General features: G+C 42.0%; 1 protein-coding gene across 2 annotated transcripts in view; it reads left to right on the top strand.

Annotated features, from left to right (window-relative positions):
• The window catches only part of PDE8B (phosphodiesterase 8B), a 372,638-nt gene that overhangs the window by 40,293 nt on the left and 309,218 nt on the right, over positions 1 to 23,127 (top strand). The window contains exons 2-3 of one of the 2 annotated variants that reach the window (XM_079917344.1): positions 9,606 to 9,814; positions 9,929 to 10,061. In XM_079917344.1, the coding sequence (XP_079773470.1) occupies positions 10,041 to 10,061 (21 nt within the window). In that variant the 5' untranslated portion in view covers positions 9,606 to 9,814; positions 9,929 to 10,040. Of the gene's footprint in view, positions 1 to 9,581; positions 9,815 to 9,928; positions 10,062 to 23,127 lie in introns of those variants that run through there. The other variant, XM_079917345.1, reaches the window with a different exon arrangement.

The raw sequence follows: 23,127 nt of genomic DNA on the forward strand, positions 1-23,127 counted from the left end.
CAGCTTATTTGAATTTCTGTCCAAGCTCTTCTAGTGGCCATGTCAGACCTGTCTGGATGCCACTACCTTAGAGAAGACTGCTTCCTGGTCCTCAGTGTCTTAACACAAAGTAAGGAACACCAGTGGTCAAATTCCAGAGTCAGCAAGTGCCGTCTATAGAAAAGACCCCTTTACCAAAACCTCAGAACGTCACACTCCTGCTCTAGCTATGAGTCTATCTACTTCGCCCTCACATTTTGTACATCTTTTTCAACTTGGGCATTATTTTCCCCTGCAGGAGTAAAATAGAGTGGTGGATGTGGGGTGGTATGGCTAGAGATTGGTCATTGTTAAAGCAAAGGGGAGACTTCAAAGTCTGAGATGGCCAAGGGGGGGACACCAAATCCATAGACTAACCAGAGCAAAGGCACAGATGTGTTGCCCACCCGAGAATCATTACAAATAAGAATGGCCACCCAGGGAACAGGAGAAGCTCCCTCCACTTCCCTGGCACCTTAGGCTGCCCATGTTGATAGTGACCAAAGTCTCAAAACCATCTATCTAAACATCTGTTATGACAAGTCCAAGGTCTGAATATCTGAAATAGGTACCATCCTTGGAAAGTTGGAGCCTAAGGATGCCATCTCCTCAGCCCCTCTCAGCCTGAAGCACCACAATGATGTCTTATCGTCACCCCTCCCTCACCCTTCACCCTCTGTCCCTGCTTTCAGGCCCTAAATGGATTAAGTTAGGAGTTTCCTAGGACAAGTGACACTTTTCCCACTTGCTGTCAGTTTTTTTTTTCTTTGCCCAATAGCATGTATATTTTGAGTAGAACAAATGGGTGACGATTATCTGCCTGAGAGCCCTTTCCAGAACAGGGTGTTTCCAGAACAGGTAAACGGAGTGCTGTCATTCTAGTCTATTGCGATGATTAACAAGATTTCCTTCTTTCCTATGAGTTTGTTTATCAAAGACTCTGGTGTGGAATTTATTTAGGAAAAACAAATTCTTTCTAGCGTCTACTTCTTGACTGAGAGGAATAAGGATTCATGGTTTAGGAAACCCTAAATAGGAAAGCCATCTTGTTTTTTCCTTTGAATTAATCAGTTATCAATTAATCAATTATTTTCAACTTTTCTACCTGCTTTTATTTCCCACAATCTAGCCCCCTTTCCTACTATGCCCAATCATCAATCTACAGGACTGTGTAAATATAATTCTTGTTGATTCTTTTAAACATTAACCATAATCCACACCCCCTCCCCCCAAAAAGTCTTAGTCCTGCAGTCCTAGCAGAGCAAATTTTAACACTGACCCAAATGATTTCGTTTTTTATTTAGATACTTTGAACTGAATTCAGAGGGTGAAGTGGTCATAGGTAAAACTAACAATTAGTTACCCCAAGCTTGCAACAGAGGCAAAGAAATGTCAAGTCATTCATGAAAATGACTCCAAGTTCCCTCCTGAATCCAAGTTGTTCCCAGGAAGTCGACGTCTGTCACAATCTGTGTAAAAGGGCAGAACATGCTACACAACAGCCCATTTGAAAACCCAGCTGCAAAACATTAAATCAGAACACAGAGGCCTTTGGGCAGTGTGAGGCTGACTTGTCTGCAGCCCAGTAGTTGCTGAGGGAAACAGAATACGCTCTTTGCAGGGAGCCCTCAGGGGCTCAGCCAGTTCTCTTCCCCTTTATTTCTCATTCGGCTAAAGTGAGTGAGGCCACTTCCTGCTGACCACAGACACGTGGGTAACCTCTCAGCAGAGCCAAGCCCAACTTGTTCATCCATAGAACTATGATGTAAATAAACAGTGGTGTTTTTAATCCACCAGGTTTGGGGTTGGTTTGTTACATAGCAATATATTCTGATGCAGTGTACTTCTCTGTACACCGTCTTTTGCCAATTTGGTAAAAATTCTCAGTCATTATCACTTCAGTTGTTGCTTCCTCCCCATTTCCTATTTCCCTCTTCTGTAACTCCTAATGGGTATATTTTCTGTTATTTATGATTCTGTCCTTGGTGATTCTTAAACTCTTTTTTCCCCCCCTTTTTACCTCTGTGCTACATTCTGAGTCATGTCCTTAGTTCCAGTTTCCTTATTTTCTATGCAAGTATTAAATATATCTATTTAGTTTTGACTTTCAGTGGATATAGGTTTCATTTATAAAAGAACTATTTGGTCCTTTTCCAAATCTACCTTTTCTTTTTCTGTGATTTCCTGTTTTCCTTTGTACTCTCTATTCCTTCTTTCATCTAAAACATACTTATTTTATAGCCATCTATAGGTTGATCTGTTTTCTCTACTTCGTGGGGCATTATTTCTCCTGTTCATTTCATGATCTGGCCCTGGGTGACTTCCTCCTATGATTTGTAATTTTTATTGTGAGCTTATTTTCAGCAGGGTTTTTTCCCTTGGGGAAGAACTGTGTGCCTGGGGTTGTTAGATTGTCCCTTCACTGTGGCTGCAAGTTTGCTTCTGCTAGACTCCTAGAGACATCACCAGTTCTCAACTTGCTTTTATGTTCCTTCTCAGCCTGGTATTTCTGTCTCACAGTGAAAATGCAGAACTCGTGCCAATGTATGACACAGGTATAGTTTCAAGTTTTTGTGGATGAATTTTTTTTTCACCTGTAGCCTGAGGATGCAGGAACTTATCTGATCCTGTTTTTGCCAGTAGCCTAGCGCTCAGCAATTCAGATGCAGATTGCTCAATGCCCGCCCATTGCTTCCTTGCTCACACCAGAGACAACATCTTATTGTCCTGCAAGGGTGTTAAAATCCCTAGGTGGTCCAAACCCTGCACAGGCTACAGAGGCATTAGCCCCTACTTACTGCTCAGCCTCTAGGTTCCCTCTTTGTTTCTAGAATAGGGAGAGTTCCCTTTCTTTCTGTCAATGGCATATATATATACACGCCTGTCCAGCGTTTCTCAGTAGTAGTAGCCGAAGGGGAATTCTTCTGCATCAACTCAGCCCCCTGAAATGCTGGAGGTTCTCTTCACACTTTTGAGATATAATTTTATAATAATGAAAGGTAAAATTCACAAGAAAGACATAACATTTGGGAATCTGTATATGCTGAATCGCAGTGCATCAAAATATACAAAGCAAAATGTGTTAGAAATACAATCATAGTGGAGACTTTAACATGGTACGTTGAGACTTTACCAAATCAAGAAAGTAAAAATTAAACATAAAGAAGGATCCGAATAATACTACCAACAAGGCAGGTTTACTACATATACATCACACAGTAATCTAGAAGAGTGACTATACATTTTCTGATGCTCATTTAACATTAAAACCCTCAAGAATTTAAACAGCAGCGGATAGAGTTGAATTGCTCATGGCTTGTTGCTAAAGGCATTTGCTGTACCTGTGTCATGGAAGGTCCTCTGCTTTGGATCCCGTCTGTGTCCAACTCAGATTTAAACTCTGTGGGCCACTAAAGTCCTCTGAATCATCTCCAGCTCTGCAGGATGCATCACAGAGCCACTTTGTTCAGCTGCAATTTGGAGACAGGGTCATATCCGACTTTGGCTATTTCTGTACAGACCGCAGATCCTTGAAGCAGGACACTCCTCCTTACCAGCATCTGACTCAACAAACCCACCCGTCCGCTTAATTGGTGGCCACTACCCAGTAACTCCTACTGCCAATACCATAAGGTTTGTTTTGAAAATTTTGCAGCTTATTGCAATATTGCTTGTAATTATGAAAATTGAGAACAACGGAAATGCCTATCAAAGGGGGAATGGATAAATAAAATATATTCGTATTATCCTGTGATATGATTTTAATCATAATACCCTAGTATATTGTGATGTGCATGATCATAATATTCTATTATGTTATGATATGAATTGTTATAACAGCCATTAGAAGGAATGGGTTGTACCTATATGTAACATAATATATCTGTGTGTAAAAATCTTTATGTAATGTCAACTCATGACAATGTAATAAAGAAGAAATTTTGTGGAATAAAATGTACATGTTGTCATTTACATGAATTCTAAAACACATAAATAATGTGTATTATTTAAGAATACATATATATGCATGTAAAATTACCACAGATGGTTGGGATATACACTAAATTCATCATAGTTGCTTCTGGGGTTTGGGGTGAAGAAATAGAACAGTGGTTGGGGACTTAACTATTATCTGTTTTATTTAATTTATATAAACACTAATGAGGCAAATATGATAAACTATTAATAAGTGTCAATTCTGAGAAGAAAAATGTATGTGTGTGTATGTTAGTCTTTTTTCATTTCTCTTTTTTTACAACTTTATTGAGGTATAAATGATGTACAATAAATTACACATATTTAAAGTGTAATAAAGTGTGTTAAATTTTGACAGATGTATGCACCCATGAAACCTTTACCACATGAAGAGAGTGAACATTTCCATAACCTCCAACAGTTTCCTCAGGCCCTTTTGTAATTCATTTCTCCTTCCTGCCTTGAACTTGGGCAACCACTGATTTACTTTCTGTCACTATAGATTAGTTTGCTTTTTCTAGAATTTTATATAAATGGAATCCTACAGTATGTGCTTTTTTTTTTTTTTGGCATGGTTGCTTTCACTCAATTTCTTAAGAGAACAGCAATTTGTCAAAAACAATTTGAAAAACAATATGGAGCATATATCTGTGATTCAGAAATAGAGGAGGGAGGGAATCTGTGGAAAGGAGGTACCATTTGGGATACACTCCCATTAGGCAGAATGAACATATCTACTATAAGGCTTCCATATTCACCAAAATCTTCCCTCATATAATCTGTATTTTAAAATTTTCTGACACTGCCTGAAATTGCACAGATAAGAATCTTTTGACTATCTAAGATATCCATTTAAAAACAGAGGCATCATTGAGAATTCATTAATGGCAGTTGATTTGATGAGATACCTGTCATTCTAACCCCACCTGAACTTGGCTTTACTGAGGGGATGGATGATGGGTCATGGGCAAGGGGAGCTCAGGTGTATAGAAGCATGGAGAATTGCAGAATGTAGGGAGATCTGAGTGAGGCAGCACCCTAGGAGATTTCTGACAACACTAGAATATTGGAAACTAGGAGACTGGGATAAGGACCCGAAGAGGTGGGAGAGGGCCAGAAAAGAATGTGGGAAGATATTCAAAGTTAAGAGTCACCCATTTCAAAATGTCCCCAAAGAGCAGCCTCCGCTGAGAAATTGAGACAGAAATTCTCATTTCATCTTTCTGCATCTCTTAAGCTTAAGATCAGAGAATTCTTATTTCCTAAATTCAACCTGATATCATTATTGCTGTGTGATCTAAATTGGCTTTTTTTTTTTTTTTTTGGCTGGGCTGGGAACCACTGTTTCTGTGGGAAAATATGCCCAACTTTCAAATAACTGAAACATAACTTGTTATATGCCAGACAGGAACTCCTTAGGTATATAAATCTTTGTACAATGAGCTATGTTATAATGGTAATATTTTCACAGATATAATTCTTAATCTATAGCCAATATCAGTCATTAAAACATACTGTTCAGTCCTTGGCCCCATAAGGGTAGGATGTTATGGAGAAGTTGGAAAGGAGCCAGGGGAGACAAAGTAAATGATGAAAGCTTTTGAAAAATAGCCCTTCAGGGAAAAGTCTACATTAGTTCAGAGAAGAGAGGTGAGAGTAGACTGAATATCAGTCTCTTCAAATTATAAAGGGATGTTCCATTATTGACACCAAGTCTTTCTTCTCTGTTTCCATAGAGGGAGATATGAGAGAAAATGAGCTTCAGCTACAGTGGAAGGGATGTAGTCTGGTCAGATGTCCGCAACATGAAGGTTAGAATCCAGTCTCAAGTTACTAAGCTTCATTCTCACAAGGGAAGAAGTCATTCTTGAGATTTCTCAAGAGCTCTCTGCTCAATGGCAGGCAACTTCACCCAGACCTGGTCACCTGTCCAGGTGGTTTGCATACAGTATTATGTAGGAAACTGATAAGTTCTGTCCAAATACAGAAAATGCTTCAAGGCTACAAAGAGAGTAAAGCAAGGCTAGTGGGAAAGTCCAGACGAGGGAGATCATAGCCTTCCATCCATCCATCATTTGACATTGTTGGACAAGGCTGATCCAGACAGCCCTTGGAGTTAGAGTGTGCACTGGGAGGGCGGCGACAGCCCCTCCGCACTGTGGGCAGATGGGCCACCTCTCAGGGTGGAGGCCATTTTTGCCATCGGTGTGTTTTCAGGGGCTGTTGAAATGCCTCCAGAAGAGAGCAACTGGGACAGAAACTGAAAGCTGGGTCAAATGAGGAACTGTAGAGGGAACCACGTGTGTTGGTCTGGAGAAGATAAGCTCGGGCTGAGGAGGACAAGAAGTCATTTTCAAATATTTGAGGTGCTGTCAGGTGCAAGAGAGATTGGAATTGTGCCGTGCAGCTCCAGAGGGAAACGCAGAGCCAGTGGTACAGGTCGCAGTGATGGAGTGTCAGCTGAGAAGAAGGAAGCGTTTTATAATAATTAGAGATAGTCAAAGAGGATTGAGGCGCCTAGTGATGCAGGAAGTGTTTGTGTAAAGACTGGTTGAGTATCTCACAAGAACGTTGACAGAAGAATTTCTGGATCTTTTTTTTTTCTTTTTTCCCTAAGTCTCGCTAATCAAGAGAAACTTCTTGGAGAGCGAGCTGACTTAGCAATAAGCATTTTTCTCCTGGTTCTCAGAAAAGGTGGGCTTCGCAGTCTGAACCACTAGAGGGCGTCAGGACAGCAGTATTCCAGAGCCACCATCCCGGCACTTTAAATAGCAACTGATACCAACTGAAACCTGGCTCTTGCCTCCCTAATTCTGTCTTCTGTGTCTGCGCCATGAATCTTTCAGGAACGCTTACATCTGATTAAATTCTTTAATGTCCGAGGGGTCTCTGTACGTCCAGAGACACAATCACTGCTGTTGGTACTTTAACGCTGGATTTACTAATTGTATAAATAGATTAAACAATATTCCTCTGAAAATCTGAACGCTCCTTACACAACTAAAAAAAATTAAAACGTACGAATTTAACAAATATAACATTTTCCAGACATTTAAATATTAATTTATAAGCTAATTGAATTTCTTCTAAAATAATGAGTATCCTATATCGGAATCTTTTAAATGCTACAAATGCCTTTAAAAGCAGAAACATACATGTGAACATCACAATGATTGCAACACTTACTATTATATTTAAACTTAAACGTTATAAAGTACTTATATACTTAACTTTATTTCTCGTCTATCACTATACTTACTCTTATGAGTATTCTTATACTCTCCTGAGGATAGAGTATGTTTAAAAATGCATATGTCTTTACCTTCCTGGTGATATAGTAATTTTGTCAAACTCAAAAGCAAAAAAAAAAAAAAAAAAAAATCATCTCTGAGTAGCTCAGGTTGGAAGTGCTGGGTTTTGAAATTTCTTACAAACATACAAAATCTTCCCATGTACTTAAAATTCTAGCAGATCTAATCAATTAAACTTAAAAACACAAGGTTACATTTTGGTACCTGAAAGTGGAGTATTGCTATAACAAATACCTAAAACAAGTGGGATTGACTTTGAAACTGCTTAGAGGCTAGAAGAATTTTGAGGAGCGTGATAGAGAAAACCTAATTTGCCCTGAAACTGCTTAGAGGCTAGAAGAATTTTGAGGAGCACGATAGAGAAAGCCTAATTTGCCTTGAACAGACTGTTAGTGAAAATTCAAACTTGGAGGATGCTGCCAGTGAGGGCTCAAAAGGAAGTAAGAAATGTGGAAACTGGAGGAAGAGATTTCCTTGTTAGGTAGTCACAGAAAGCTTAGCAAAATTGTCTCCTGAAATGATATGTAAAGCAGAACAGGTAAGTGATGAACTTGTTTATCTAGCTAAGATTTCCAAGCAAAATGTTGACGGTGCCACCTGGTTTTTTCTTGCTACATATAGTAAAATGCGAGAGGAGAAAGAAAAAATGAGGGGAAGAACTGTTAAACAAAAAGGAACTGGGACTTGATGATTTTGAAAATTCTCAGTCTCTCCAAATGGCAAAAGATGTTAAAAGTAAGAAATGACTTTCAAGCATGTGGCATAGAGATAAACCCTGGCCTAGGAGAATGCCAAGTGGTTATTGTAGTAGGTTTTGTTAAAACCTCAGGAAGATCTAAGGATCAGAATAGTATCCAGTCACGTGATGGACCCTCTCTAGAGATAAAAGGTGTGCCTCATACAACTTCTCAAATAATAAGGCCTGTCTGAGTTGTCCCTTAACCATCTCAACATCTTTACCCTAGCTAAAGGAGTGCCTGTCTCAAAAGAACTGTGGTTGTTACTCACATGTAAGGGAAATTGACAGGAGACCCACAAAGTATTTAAGAAATTAATTTTGGCAAAAGCACTGCCAACTTAAACGGAAAGGGACAGAAACAGTACAAAATGAAGGAGGCTGTTAGATCTCCAAACTACTGGCAGGAAGCAGGATGATAAAAGTACTCAGCTGCGGGGCTTCCCTGGTGGCCCAGTGGTTGAGAGTCCGCCTGCCGATGCAGCGGACACGGGCTCGTGCCCCAGTCTGGGAAGATCCCACATGCCGTGGAGCGGCTGGGCCCGTGAGCCATGGCCGCTGAGCCTGCGCGTCCGGAGCCTGTGCTCCACAACAGGAGAGGCCACGACAGTTAGAGGCCCGCGTACCGGAAAAAAAAAAAAAAAAGTACTCAGCTACAAATGTGCTACCTTTCATGAAAAAGGTAACATGACTCAGAGGGCAGAACCAAGAGTTACTGTGGATTATTCCCAGGCCCTAGAATCTAATTGAGGAACTCTGGTAAGAGTTTGCTAGGCTGAATTTCAAAATTTCTTTGAATTGGTAACTCCTTTTCACCTTTCATATATCCCGTCCCATTTTATTGTATTAGATGGAAGACTGGCTCATTGATTGCCAAAGTATCTTCCAGTTTTTTTGTTTGTTGTTGTTTTTTTTTTTGCGGTACGCGGGCCTCTCACTGCTGTGGCCTCACCCGTTGTGGAGCACAGGCTCCGGACGCGCAGGCTCAGCGGCCATAGCTCACGGGCCCAGCCACTCCGTGGCATGTGGGATCCTCCCGGATTGGGGCACGAACCCGTGTCCCCTGCATCGGCAGGCGGACTCTCAACCACTGCACCACCAGGGAAGCCCCCCTGTCCCATTTTAAATAGAATGTCTGTAACTATTTTACATACCTGTTCCTCTACTGTGTGTTGGATGGTTGGGTGTCAGATAGCTTGTCTAGTTTTGTAGACTGAGAGTAACTATACTTAAGGAGACTCATTCCTACCTGGACCTGATTTAGATGATGAGATTCTAGACTTTGAGCAGATGCTATAAAGATATGAGGTTCTTGGGGAAATTGGGAGGGAGTACATGTATCTTTCATGTGGGAGGGACACACATCACTGGGGACCAGAGAGTAGACTGTGGTGGACAGACTCTAGGGTAGCCCTTACATTCCCTACCTCCTGTGTGTGATTCCTCTTGAGTGTGGACGGGACCTGTGAAATGCTTCTGATTGGTAGAATTTGGCAAAGGCAGTTGGATATGTGTGATTATGTGCACATGATTATATTACATAAAACTGCAATTCGTCTTGCTAGGAGACCTCCCCTCCTTTGCCGGCTTTGAAGGAGCAAACTGCCTTGTCCTGAGCTACCATATCAGCAAGGAGCTGAAGGCAGCCTCCAACTGATGTCAGCAAGAAAATAAGGTCCTCAGTCGACAACCTGCAAGAAACTGAATACTCCAACAGCTGTATGAGCTTGGAGGCACATCTGACCCCAGTCAAACTTTTGAAGTCCACAGGCAGGTAAGCAGAAAGGGAAGGTCACGAGCAGGCTGGTATCCCATGAACATGAGCCAGAATTCCACAGACAGGTTGAAACTCATATTTGTTCTTGTTGTCTTTGAACTTGTTGACAAGGGTGTCCTACAGAAGCTGGAGTCCTTCGTCATGGGGCTAAACACATACACCTGGCCCAGGAGTCCGACAAACTGAAAGGGAATCCAGGGAAGGAGAGCGATTGCAAGCCCGGATGCTGCTTCACACCAATGAGGTGAGTAAGCAGATCAGAAACAAGGTGTGGCAGCTCCAAAATGACTTATACAGGTACCAAAATGTAACATCATATAAACTTATATAGGCTTAAATATTTCTAAACTGTTAACAATGTTGCAAAACTCTCTTTTACATTTAACCTTAAAATCCCAAGTCTAATTTGCACTTTCAAAAGTTCACCATGGTTGTTGAGTGGAGTATTCTCTTAATTGGTTGTATAACATTGTGTTTATACATTTATCAGGTAACAGATATTTGGGTTGTTTCCAGTTTTTGAATGTTATAAATAATGCTACTGTAAACATTTACGTACAAGTCTTCGTGCAGACATATGTTTCTTTTTGTTCTTTTGTTTTTTATTTAACATCTTTATTGGAGTATAATTGCTTTACAATGTTGTGTTCGTTTCTGCTGTATAACAAAGTGAATCAGCTATACGTATACATATATCCCCATATCTCCTCCCTCTTGCATCTCCCTCCCTCCCACCCTCCCTATTCCACCCCTCTAGGTGGTCACAAAGCACTGAACTGATCTCCCTGTGCTATGCGGCTGCTTCCCACTAGCTATATATTTTACGTTTGGTAGTGTACATATGTCCATGCCACTCTCTCACTTCATCCCAACTTCCCCTTCCCCCTCCCCGTGTCCTTAAGCCCATTCTCTATGCGTCTTTATTCCTGTCCTGCCCCTACATTCATCAGAACCATTTTTTTTTGTTTTTTTTTTAGATTCCATATATATGTGTTAGCATACGGTATTAGTTTTTCTCTTTCTGACTTACTTCAGTCTGTGTGACAGACTCTAGGTCCATCCACCTCACTACAAGTAGCTCAATTTCGTTTCTTTTTATGACTAATATTCCATTGTATATATGTGCCACATCTTCTTTATCCATTCATCTAGACATATGTTTTTATTTCTCTTGGGTAGATTCCTAGGAGTGGAATCACTAGGTTGTATGGTAAATGTATGTCTAGCTTTTAAAGAAACCGTCAAACTGTCATCTACTGTGGTTGAACTATTTTACATTCTTATCAACAGTGTATGAAGATTCCAGTTCTTCCACATCCTCACAAACATTTGGTGTTGTCTCTCTTTTACATTCTAGCTGTTCCAGGAGGTATATAGTAGACTCTCATTGTACTTTTAATTTGCATTTCCCTAATGACTAATGATTGGGGCATCTTTCCACATGCTTTTTAGACATTTGTGTACCATCTTTAGTGAAATATCTATTTAAGTCTTTTGCCCGTTTTTAAATTGGGTGGTCTTATTAATGAGTTGTAAGAGTTTTTTTATTTCTTCTATATACAAGTCCTTTATAAGATCTATAATTCTGTATATTTTCTCCCAGTCTATAGCTTATTTTAAAAATTTTTTGCTTAGTGATCTTTTAGAGTGTAAAAGTTTAATTTTGATGAAGTCCAATTTATCATTTTTTCTTTTAAGTGTCATGGTTTTGTTGTCATATCTAAGGACTCTTTGTTCAACCCAAAGTTACCAAGATTTTCTCCTATTTTTTTCCTAGAAGTTTTATTGTTTTAGCTCTTATATTTATGCCTGTGATACACTCAAGTTCTTTTCTTATATATGATGTGAGATAAGGGCCTAAGTTTATGTTTTTGTATGTAGGGGATATGCAATAGTCACCATTTGCTGAAAAAAGACTAATTCATTCCCCCGTTGAATTATTTTGGCACCTTTATCAAAAATCAGTTGACCATAATGCAAGTGTTTATATCTGGACTCTCAAACTTCATTCATTGATCTATATGTATTTCTTGCACCAATACCACACTGTATTGAGTCACGTGGCTTTATAGTAAATTTTGAAATCAGGTAATATAAGTCTTCTAACTTTGTTCTTCTACTGCAAAATTATTTTGATTATAATAATAAATTATTGTTTTGCATTTCCATATAATTTTTAGGATCAGTGTGTCAATTTCTATCAAAAAAAAGAAAGCCTGCTGGGATTTTGATGGGGATTGTGCTGAATATACAAATCAATTTGGGGAGAATTTGCATCTTGACGATATTGAGCCTTCCTATCCATAAATAGAGATTGTTTCTTTGTTTATTTGAATCTTCATTAGTTTCTCTTAGTAATATTTTATAATTTTTAGTGTATAAGTCTTGCACTTCTTTTATTAAATTTATTCCTAAATATTTTATTCTGTTTATGCTTTGTGAGTAGAATTAAAACATTTTTTATTTTCGGATTTGTCATTGCTAGTATAGAAATACAATTGATTTTTAAATATTGATCTTGTATCCTACAGTATTGCTAAACTCATTATTAGTTCTAGTCATCTTGTATGTGGATTCCTTGGGATTTTCTGTGCACAAGGCGATATCATGTATGAATATAAGCAGTTCTACTTCTCTCTTTACCCTCAGTCTACTTTTTTTTTTTTTGCGGTACGTGGGCCTCTCACTGTTGTGGCCTCTCCCGTTGTGGAGCACAGGCTCCGGACGCGCAGGCTCAGCGGCCATGGCTCACGGGCCCAGCCACTCAGCGGCATGTGGGATCTTCCTGGACCGGGGCACGAACCCGCATCCCCTGCATCGGCAGGCGGACTCTCAGCCACTGCACCACCAGGGAAGCCCTCCCTCAGTCTACTTTTAATGAGCTATTATATTTTCTTTTCTACACTGGTCAGACCCTGCCTTGGCTCATAGTATTTATTCTTGGCCATCACGTGTTCCTTGGGGAAACAAACAAAACAAATTAAAAAGATAAAATAATGATCACTGTAATCCCTACACTCAGGCAACCTTTATGAACACGTGGGGTGGAGTCTTCCAGACATTTTTGTTAGAGGCATCATAGCAGAGCTTGTGATGTTCTGAGCCGCATCCTTCAGCCACCAGATTTCAGGGTAGCTGTGGTGAACACGGCCATGCACCTTGCCAGTGTCCATCCAGGCTCACGTCACAGTGTCTCTCCCCTGGGCTGTTTAGGAGTCTGCAAAGTCTGCTCAGCTATATATAGGCACAACCCATACTTTAAGGCAAGTAATACCCCTGGGTTGGGGGCAGCTCTAAACCAATGAGAGCAGGATTTCATAAGTAAATGCCCCAGCCTTCTCATCCCGCAGGACATAGAATGTGGACAGTTCTAAGGTGCCTTCTACATATTCCTCAGAGCCCCTATGGGATTGAACCCCAGTTGCCCAGAGCTGTAGCCCACTCATTTGTTGACTTTTCTCCCTTCCCCATTTGCCCGACTTCTGTTTCCTAAGATAACTCCCCCCCCACCCAAATTATCTGCACGCAAGTCCTATCTCAGGGTCTGTTTTCAGGGAAACCTAATTAAGGCAGGCAGCATATTTGGTCCCTTGACAAACTGAGGTATGTCTATGGAACAGCCATCCAGAGAGTGAAGGGGCTGGTAATGACACGACATAAAAACAATGAAAATAGCTGAGGAAACTGGGAGAAGAGAAAACTTACAGAAATAATTATAGTCATTTTAAAATTCCTGGAAAGCATTCATGTAGAAGAGGACCAGGGGAGATACGAGCATTAATTCTAGGTTGTGTATCAGATATTAGGCCGTGTGCCAACACATGTATTATCTTATTCCATCTTACAACAATCCAGGGAGGTAATTACTATCTTTATCTTTCAAATGAGTAAACTGAGATACAAAGAGGTGAAGCCATTTGCTCAAGGTCCAAAACTAGCAAGTATTTGAACTGAGCTTCAAATCCACACCTACCTGTGCCCCAGCTTGTGTCTTCCTGCTGTCCTGTGCCTGTTGCACTGACGGGCAAGACTGGGACCAACAGGCAGACATTCTGAGTCTGCAGAATTGTCTTTATACGAATGCAGAGCATAACAGAGATTGTTTAGATGTTCACTGATGCTATTTTCTCTTCCTGGATGCAGAAGAACATTTCATGTTCCAGCTTCCTTTACAATTAGATTGGGGCCGTGTGCCAGGGTTCTGGCAAATGGGAATGTGCAGATGTGATGCACCTGATGTTCTCTCTCTCTCTCTCTTTCTTTTTTTCCTCTTAGCTAGCTGAAAACAGAGAACTCAGTAGAGGATTCTGGGAAGGTCCTGGGCGATGGCAGAGCTACCAGATAGAAGGTATATGGATCCACAGGGCATGGGGTGGGATAGAGCACCGGATGTGTTCACACTAGACTGGGACATGAGCAATAAGTGAACATACGTTGGATTAAGCCACTGAGATTTGGGGGTTGTTATACACCTGGGATTCCCTAAGAAGCCCTGAGCTTCCTGTCTCAGAAAGCACACAAGCAGTGACCAGATGTTCAACTGCCAAGGCTGTTGTAAAAGGGATTTCTGGGAGAGTGGACCAGATGACCTGTAAAAATGATAGCTCATGTTTATTGATCTGTTGTAGATCAGGCATGTACACGCATTCTCTCATTTAAGTCTACAGTGTACTTCATCATGCTCATTTAATACATGAGGAAAGCAAGGCACAGAGAAGTTAGGTAACTTGCCCAAGGTCACACAGCAAGTAAGAGGTAGAACCAGACACCCTTCTTACCCCTTCCAGGTACTTGGCTCTTAATCAGTACTCCCCACCATCTCTAAAGCCAAAGTTGTGGTTTAAAGGCTTGCAGACTGGATCATTTTTGCCCGTGCAGGAATGTTTTGTTTTTATTTTAAAATTTCAGACTATGCTTAAAAATAAAAAGATTTCACATAGAAATCCAGTTTTCCAGTTTCTTTTGAAAATCCAGAAATTCTGGCAAATCTGGCTCATAGGCCATGATAGCAACAGGCAGCTAGAGCTGAGGAGTCGCGCCCCCTTTAGGTGGGCCATCAGCTTGTCTCCTCATCAGGATCCAGGAGCTTCTGATTTAGTGAACCCTGAAAGGTTCCATCCAAAGCTAAGTTCTCCCCAGGAACCGTGTTGGGCATATAACAGGAACTCAACAAGTGTGTAGGAAATGAATGAATAAAAGCAGAACTCAGATTCTGCCACTCCCTCCCTCTTCTTCTTCCAGCTCTCCTTCCTATGATTGGGAACCAGTGAATCTGAGTCCCTAGGTAGTAACACAAAAGGCTAATTTTGCTTCTGTTCCAATCAGCCAAGACCCAGGTTAATGTACCTACAAACACTGTGCCTGACCTGGGCTCATGGTGACATTTTCTACCAACTGAAAATGTTCGCTTCTTAGTGAGTAGTGTTTGTTCTGAAGAACCAGCCGAAGCTGGGGCTGAAAGGCCAGGCAGGTTGTTTGGTTCTGTCTTTGATTAGGCTGTGCACAAGGGACCCTTTGTGCAGTCTGTATAGCAGGGCGCACAGGCAGGCATGCCTGCTCCCAGCTTTGGAGACTCTCTCCTAACAGTGCTCAAGATGGACAGGCACAGTTTAATCCTCCTTGTTTAGAGCAGCCTCGGGCCGATGGACTTATGTGTAGGTGTGTAAGCCTTGCACAGGGGGAGCTTTTCTTCCAGGGTTGTTAGCAAAGCTCATTTGGAGAAGTACAGGTCTGGGGCACGGCTTGGATCAGCAGCGGTGACGCACACAGCGAAAGCTCCAGAAGCTCGCTGATCCCCTTGGCAATCACTGTCCATCCCTACCTCCACCCTGTCGCCCCAACCCAGACCCGGGACAGCACTGCCTTTCTCTGGAGGGCTGGTATCTTGACATCAGGGAGAAGGGGATTACAAGGGCTCCTCCAGGAGGTAACCGCCTGCTTATTTGCCTGCAGGAAAAAGGGGGTCTCTCCGTAGGCTTTGACTTCTGAGGCCCCTATTGTGTAGCAAAGTGGATTGCTTAAAGCAGCCGTTCTGGATCTGAGGTGATTTTGCTCCCCCAGGGGCATTTGCTAAGCCTGGAGGCATTTTTGGTATTAACGACTGGAGATGGGGGAATGCTGGTGGCTTCTAGTGGATAGAGACCAGGGCTGCTGCTAAACATCTTACAGTGCACAGGACAGCCCCCTGCAACAAAGAATTACCCATCCCCAAATGTTGTATGTGCCGAGGCTGAGAAACTCTGCCTTGAAGGATGGTTTTATTCCTTTTTTTAAGTTTCAAAATTATAAAAAGCAATTTATTATTTTATAATCAGAAAAATAAGTTATTTTAAATATAGATAAATATGTTGGACTTCCCAAGTATCACCTTCTTTCATTATTTACAATAGTGTTGGCACATAGTAGGTACTCAGTACCTATTTGTGCAATGAATGAATGACGTACTGTACTAGTTTACCTTATTTAATTGGTTATAAGTGGGTACTTCTTTCACTGAGGCAATATACAGCTCTTTCAGGGGAGGGAGGGAGGTATTAGGCAGTCCATTCATTCATTCATTCATTCATTTTTCTGCTTCCTGCTTTAGCACATGGGCCCCTGACTCCAGCTACACTTTGTTTAATAAAATGTCAGTTTGCTAATAAGGTTGGCCTCTCTCTTTCCTCAACCCTAACACTGTTATTTGAGTGGATTTGACTTGGTGAATTCCGATCCATCTGTATGAGAACCAGATTTGATATTGATATGGATTGTAGCCATAAAGCTGTTTTTCATTGAAAAACAAACATTTTATAATTGAAAAATTGAATTGTTACTTGTAACACTTGAGTCAAAAAGTCCCAAACTTGGGCTTCCCTGGTGGCTCAGTGGTTGAGAGGCCACCTGCCGATGCAGTGGACGCGGGTTCGTGCCCCAGTCCGGGAGGATCCCACATGCTGCGGAGCGGCTGGGCCCGTGAGCCATGGCCGCTGAGCCTGCACGTCTGGAGCCTGTGCTCCGCAACGGGAGAGGCCACAACAGTGAGAGGCCTGGGTACTGGGAAAAAAAAAAAAAAAAAGTCCCAAACTTAAGAATTTCATATTGTTCAAAACGGGAGGCCAGGTGGAACCTGGACTCACTTCTGGTACTGCTTGGCGCCTGTCAAAATTGCTGATGGCCCCTGTGGCTCTGTGAACTTTGCCTCTCCCATTTGGTCGATGGTTTCCTTATGGTATTGTCACCACCTGAAATTCTATCAGATATTGTGTACTTGTTTTTCTCTCTGTTTCTTCTTCTAGATGTGAGTTCTCTAAGGGCAAGGACCTTCTCACTTATTCACTGCTGTGCCTTGAATGGTGCCTGGCACATGGGGAGCACTTCATGAATATTTGTTTAATGAACAAATGGCAGAGCAGAGAGGCCCAGAGACTGAGTGACCCACCTAAAGTCATACTGAGCCCGGCCGTGTAACCAGGTCCAGGCCCTCTCATTTGGCCTACCCCAGCTCCCCCAACAAATACTCTGTCTGGGGGGATGCTAGGCACGCTCTACTAACACCGCAGAGCTGCCCAAGGAGACTCAGGGGCACGAGGGTGTAGTATGGTATCCTCATCTCCCAGATAGGAGAGGCTGCTGGAGGGGTGAACTTAGGACATGACACATGGGGTAACCAACCTGGTTGGCCTGGGATCGAGGAATTTCTTCAGATGCAGGACTTTCAGCCTCAAAGGGGAAAGTTCCAGTTAAACTGGGATGAATTGGTCACCCTATGTGACAACAACATCCGTGAAAATCTATGGTGCCCTACAGTGGATACTTCCTCTGAGAAAGGCTTTCAAGTGTCAGGGAATCATGGACTCTTAGTGGTAGAAGGGAGAGACCTCAATGATCATTGAGTCCAGAAGTTGTAGACTCATCTGTCTGCATGAAACTGTGAGAAATGGGGATGGTGGCAAATTGGGGAATATCTGTCCCTTGTAAAAGGCGGTGGCCGCACTCAACTTGAGGTGAATATTGACCTGTGGGAATGAGAGCCCATGTAGCCAGATGGGCTCATTTTCCAAGAAAACCCGGAAATGTGTGTTGGGGGTGTGGGTGTGGGTGTGAGAGAGAAAGAGAGACAAGTAAGGAAATCTACTGATTTTTAAACATTGGCAACTACTTTTTTAAAGTGTAAAGATTATGCAGTGTAACAAGGTGTAACTGCGGGCCAGGTCCAGCTCATAGGCTGCTGATTGGGGGCTGCCGACATAGTCTGCTGTTTCATTCTACACAGGGGGAAACTGAGGTATAGAGTACAATGAGTGCACAGCTAGGAGTGAAGGATCCAGGCCCCTTGAACAAAGAGCTTCATTAAAAAAATCATTTTCTGGGAACCCTCCTACACTGTTGGTGGGAATGTATATTGGTGCAGCCACTATGGAAAACAGTATGGAGGTTCCTCAAAAAACTAAAAATAAAGTTGTCATATGATCCAGCAATGCCACTCTTGGGTGTATGTCGGACAAAACTATAATTCAAAAGGACACATGCACCCCAATGTTCATAGCAGCACTATTCACGGTAGCCAAGACATGGAAGCAGCATAATGTCTATTGACAGATGAATAAAGAAGATGTGGTACATATATACAATGGAATACTACTCATCCATAAAAAAGATTGAAATAATGACATTTGCAGCAACATGGATGGACTTAGAGATTATTGTACTAAATGAAGTAAGTCAGACAGAGAAAGACAAATATCATATGATATCACTTATGTGTGGAATCTATATGACATAAATGAACTTATCTCCAAAACAGAAACAGACTCACAGACATAGAGAACAGATTTGTGGTTGCCAAGACAGGGGGTGTGGGTAGGGAAGGGATGGAGTAGGAGTTTGGGATTAGCATTCTATATATAATTAGTATTATATATAGAATGGATAATAACAAGGGCCTACTGTATAGCACAGGGAACTATATTCAATATCCTGTGATAAACCGTAATGGAAAAGAATATAAAAAAGAATGTGTATATATGTATAAGTGAATCACTTTGCTGTACAGCAGTAATTAACACAACATTGTAAATCAACTATACTTTAATTTAAAAAACCCAGTTTTTATAACGATTAGTTAATTTGGCAAGAGGGGAGGGGGACTGTAAAGGGAAAAATTAATTGAGCACCTACTGTGTTTCAGACAGTTAATGATTTCACTGTGAAAATCACACTCAATTTTTACAACCCTTTGAGCAAGTTACTTAATCTCTCTGTGCTTGTTTCCTTATGTGTAAAATGAAAATAATAGTAGGTAATTTATGAAGTTGTGGTAAAGATTAAAGATTCATATGAAATGCTTGAAACCAGATAGTAAGCGTGTGTTGGCTCTCGGCGCCATTGAGGTAGATGTTATCCTCACCCTCATTGTACACTCGAAGAAACTGATTTCTGAGAAGTTGCTTAAGTTGCCCATATTGTCCAGCAATAAATTAGAATCAAGAGTTGGACCCTGATTGTCTGAATATAATTACAGGGGTCTTTTCCTCTACTCTCCTTGTTATACAACTAGGCTGGTGTTATAAATTCAAGATAAGAAAAACAAAAACAGCCCGTTTTTCTCCTTGATAATCATTGTACAGACAGTCAAGGTCAGAACTTAAGTTCTGTGGTATTTCCCTACACTTTCAGCTGAGTATCATCTGCAATGATGGAAGAGAAAATGTTACACAGATAATAAAAATGGTGGATAATAAAATAATTTCTCTTTGGGCATTCATTATGCAGTTTTTGGGGGCAGCTAATTTATCTTCCTAATTATGTTTTGCTTAAGCTGATTTTAAAATTAGTTTGTTTACCCTGGGCACATACTGACTAACAGCAGGGAGAGGTGACCTAGAAACATCTTGGGTGGTAGAGGGAAGATATCTTGAGATTTGGGGGAATTTCCTTGGATAATGTTCATGTAGCTGTGGGAAGATAGAAGGTTGATATGTTGCTGGTGCTCTGAGAATAAATCATTATTGGGATTTGTTGTTGGGAGTATTTAAATATAAGGCTATGGATTGCAGACCCAGAGAGTTGAATGGACCCCAGGCTCCTCCTTGTTTAGTCTTTAGTGCTGAGAGTTCAGACAGTCAACGCCAAGGAGATGGAAAAGGAGGGCTAACTGGAGGTAACTCCAGGAGTTTCCTCTCCATAGGTATCCAACAAAGATAAAATGCCTATTACGTACTGTGAGTTATGCCAGGAGCTCAGGCTAGCAAGATGAATAAGGCCATTGTCTTACCCTGTGGGATTCCACTAAAGAAAACAGGCTTGTAAACAGAAATCACAGCCCAGTGGGATCAGGGTTATAAAAAAGATAGGATCAGAATGGAGAAGAGACAGTGACAATCTGCCTAGTCAGGAAGAGGAACCTTCCAACCCTCTCTCTTCCTCTGCCCTCTTTGTGTTGAGGGCGGGAGCGGGAACCCTTGCAGGCTCAGTGTCAGCTGGCTTCCGGCTGGTCCAGCCAATGGGAGGCAAAGGTGCCAGACTGGAGGGTAGCGGAGAGAGGCGGGTCGGGGTATCTCTCCTGTTCCTTCACAGCATCTGGGTCTCTGCCGTGACTCCACTTCCTGCTAGACAGGCCCACTGGGGTGCAGCTTCTGCAGGGTGATTATGGCCCCTGGACTCTGGTCACCTCCTCCGATTGCCCCTCCAGCCTAGGAGTGGTAGCAGCTTCTTGCTTGTGCTAATCTCACTGTCCCCTGGTTGGTGACTCAGTGTTTTCCATCACCTGCTTTGAAACCAATCCCCTACACTAAATTCACTCCATGTGAACACAGAAAGCCATTTCTGTATTTCTGGGTGAGCTCTGATGGATGTAGAGGGCTGCCAGGGGAGCAGATACTTGAACTGGTTTTTAAAGGGGAAGAAGCAATATGCTGGGTACAGATCCAGAGTATCCTAAATGCACTTGGACATGTGAGACTTTGAGGCTGGAGATCCAGGAGGGACAGACCACCCCGGCAATGGGGAGCCGCTGAAGATTTTCAGAAAGGAGATAAAGTATGCAGGTCGTTTAGAAAACTCACCTGACTGACTGCTCAGTACAGACTGCTAAAGAAAACAGCAGAGTGGGCACGAAGCCTAGCTAAGAGGCAGCCACAACAATTCAGGCCAGAAGTCATTGAGGCTTGAACTATAACAGCCTGATGGATAGATATAGAGAGGAAAGGACACACCCTAGATATTACACTCTTAATTAACTCCAAGAAAAGAAATTTCTTATTTTCCTGGGACGTAAGAGGTGCTCAATAAATATTTGTTGAATGAATTAATATACTAATAACTGCTTTTCTTTTCTTTGATATTATAAAGAATGCTGCTGTAAACATTTAGTACAAGTTATTGTGTGGACATGTATTCATTTCTTTTGGTTATATACCTAGGAGTGAAGTTTCTGGGTCATGTGCTAACTCTGTGTTTAACTGCTTGAGGAAGCGCCCGACTGCTTTCCAAAGCGGCTGCACCATCTTACATTCCCAACAGCAGTGCAGGAGGGTTCTGATTCCTCTATATCCTCACCAACATTTGCTTTATCTGAATTTTTTTTGCGTTATTGTCACCATAGGGCGTATGAAGCCGTAAGTCACTGTGATTTTTGAGTTGCGTTTCCCTGTGATTAATGATAGTGAGTGTATTTTCACGTGCTTACTGGCCATTTGTATGTCTTTGGAGAAATTTCTATTCAGTTCCTTTGCCCATTTACAAACCCTCAGTTGTGCCCTTCCTTCCCCACATTTCTCCCCCCTCCACCAGAACCCGAGGTGCTGTGATACTATTTGACCTGTCCTGCGGAGCCTGTTACACAGAGTCTCTGCTTCCCCTTTTCAGGACAGCATGGGGTTCACACCACGCTAGAGCAGCTCTGTGTTTACTGAATGTCCTTGCCCATTAGAGCCATTCAATTAGCAGGGATTTACTAAGCACTTATATAGTAATAGCTGATGTTTACTGAGCACTTATCAGGCACTGTGCTCAACACTTGCCAGGCATTTGTCTCAGCCCTCATTACAGCCCCGTGAAGTGGTGCCACTTCTGTCCTCATTTGTACAGATAAAGAAGACACACAGAGGCTGGCTAATTTGCTACAGTCATGCAGCTAGTAAGTGGCAGAGCTGGAATTCATACCCAGGTATCTGACTCTGGCACCTGGGTTCTGGGCCACTAGACTTTGCTGTCTAGCACCGTATGCTGTGTGCAGCTGGGGATATAATGAAATGTCAGGTGAATCTGTGGGGAGGAAAGATGTGAATACACAAAGAGTAAAACTTCATGCTAAAAATGTAAAGTAATTCAAGGCAACAAAAGAAAATCTGCCATTAACCAGAACGTGATTATTGCCTGGTAGGGATAATGAGAGAGATCATCCCGGACTAGGGTAATCAAGGGAGGCTTAAGGAAGGAGCTAAGATTCTGACTTGTGGTTTTCCTGCTAGTTAAGGAGACATGCTGAATTCCTTTGAAACAATGTAAGAACAACTTGGAGGTCACTAGTGGACTGATGCAAATTGCAGCAGGGAATTAAAGAAAGGAGCAATTAGTATGGACTGTAAAAAGGCATCTGGGTAATCCTCCAGCTCCCAGCTCCTGTGGCTGGAGCTTCCAACAGATGGCCCATGGGCAGAATCCTTTTACTAACTTCTCCGCTGGACACCCATAGCAGACTCATTTCATACATATGCATATTTTTAGGTTGAAATAGACCTTTTCTGGGACTCCAGCTTTTCCTTTAGGAGTGGCCTCTTCCTACTTTTTTTCACACATCACCTGTGATCACAGCGGGGAAGACAGAATCCCACTACAGCCAAGAAGGAGGCACCATCCCTCCTGGTCCATGCAGGGATGATGGAATGGCAAGCATCACATGAGACTTGAGTTGACTCACTTGATGGCTTATTCATTACCTAACGCAGGAAAGTGGCCCCAGCAGGATGAAGTTGGAGAGTCTGAGCATGGAGACAGGAGACTGCCTGCTTGTCCCCTGAAGTAAAATCTATATCTTTTCAGTCTGTCTTATTCCTTCTCTTGGGGAAGTCCTCCCCTACACTATTTGGTCTAAGAAATTGAGAAAACTCAATCAAATTTACTGTCCTCTACCACAGAGGAGAGGATATAACCTAGCTGGCAAGTCAGATGACTCAGCTGGGCCCCAGGCTGGTGACAGGGTCGCCCCTTGCTCTCCAGCCATCATGGATCTGTGTTACCCATGTATAGTCCCTGTGTCTAGACATCCTGTGAAAGCAAAAGGACTTTGGATATACATTGGCAGTTTTTCTTCTGGGAAGAATAAATCT

The sequence above is a fragment of the Stenella coeruleoalba genome (genome assembly GCF_951394435.1).
Source record: "Stenella coeruleoalba genome assembly, chromosome: 3".
Taxonomy (NCBI): Eukaryota; Metazoa; Chordata; class Mammalia; order Artiodactyla; family Delphinidae; genus Stenella; species Stenella coeruleoalba.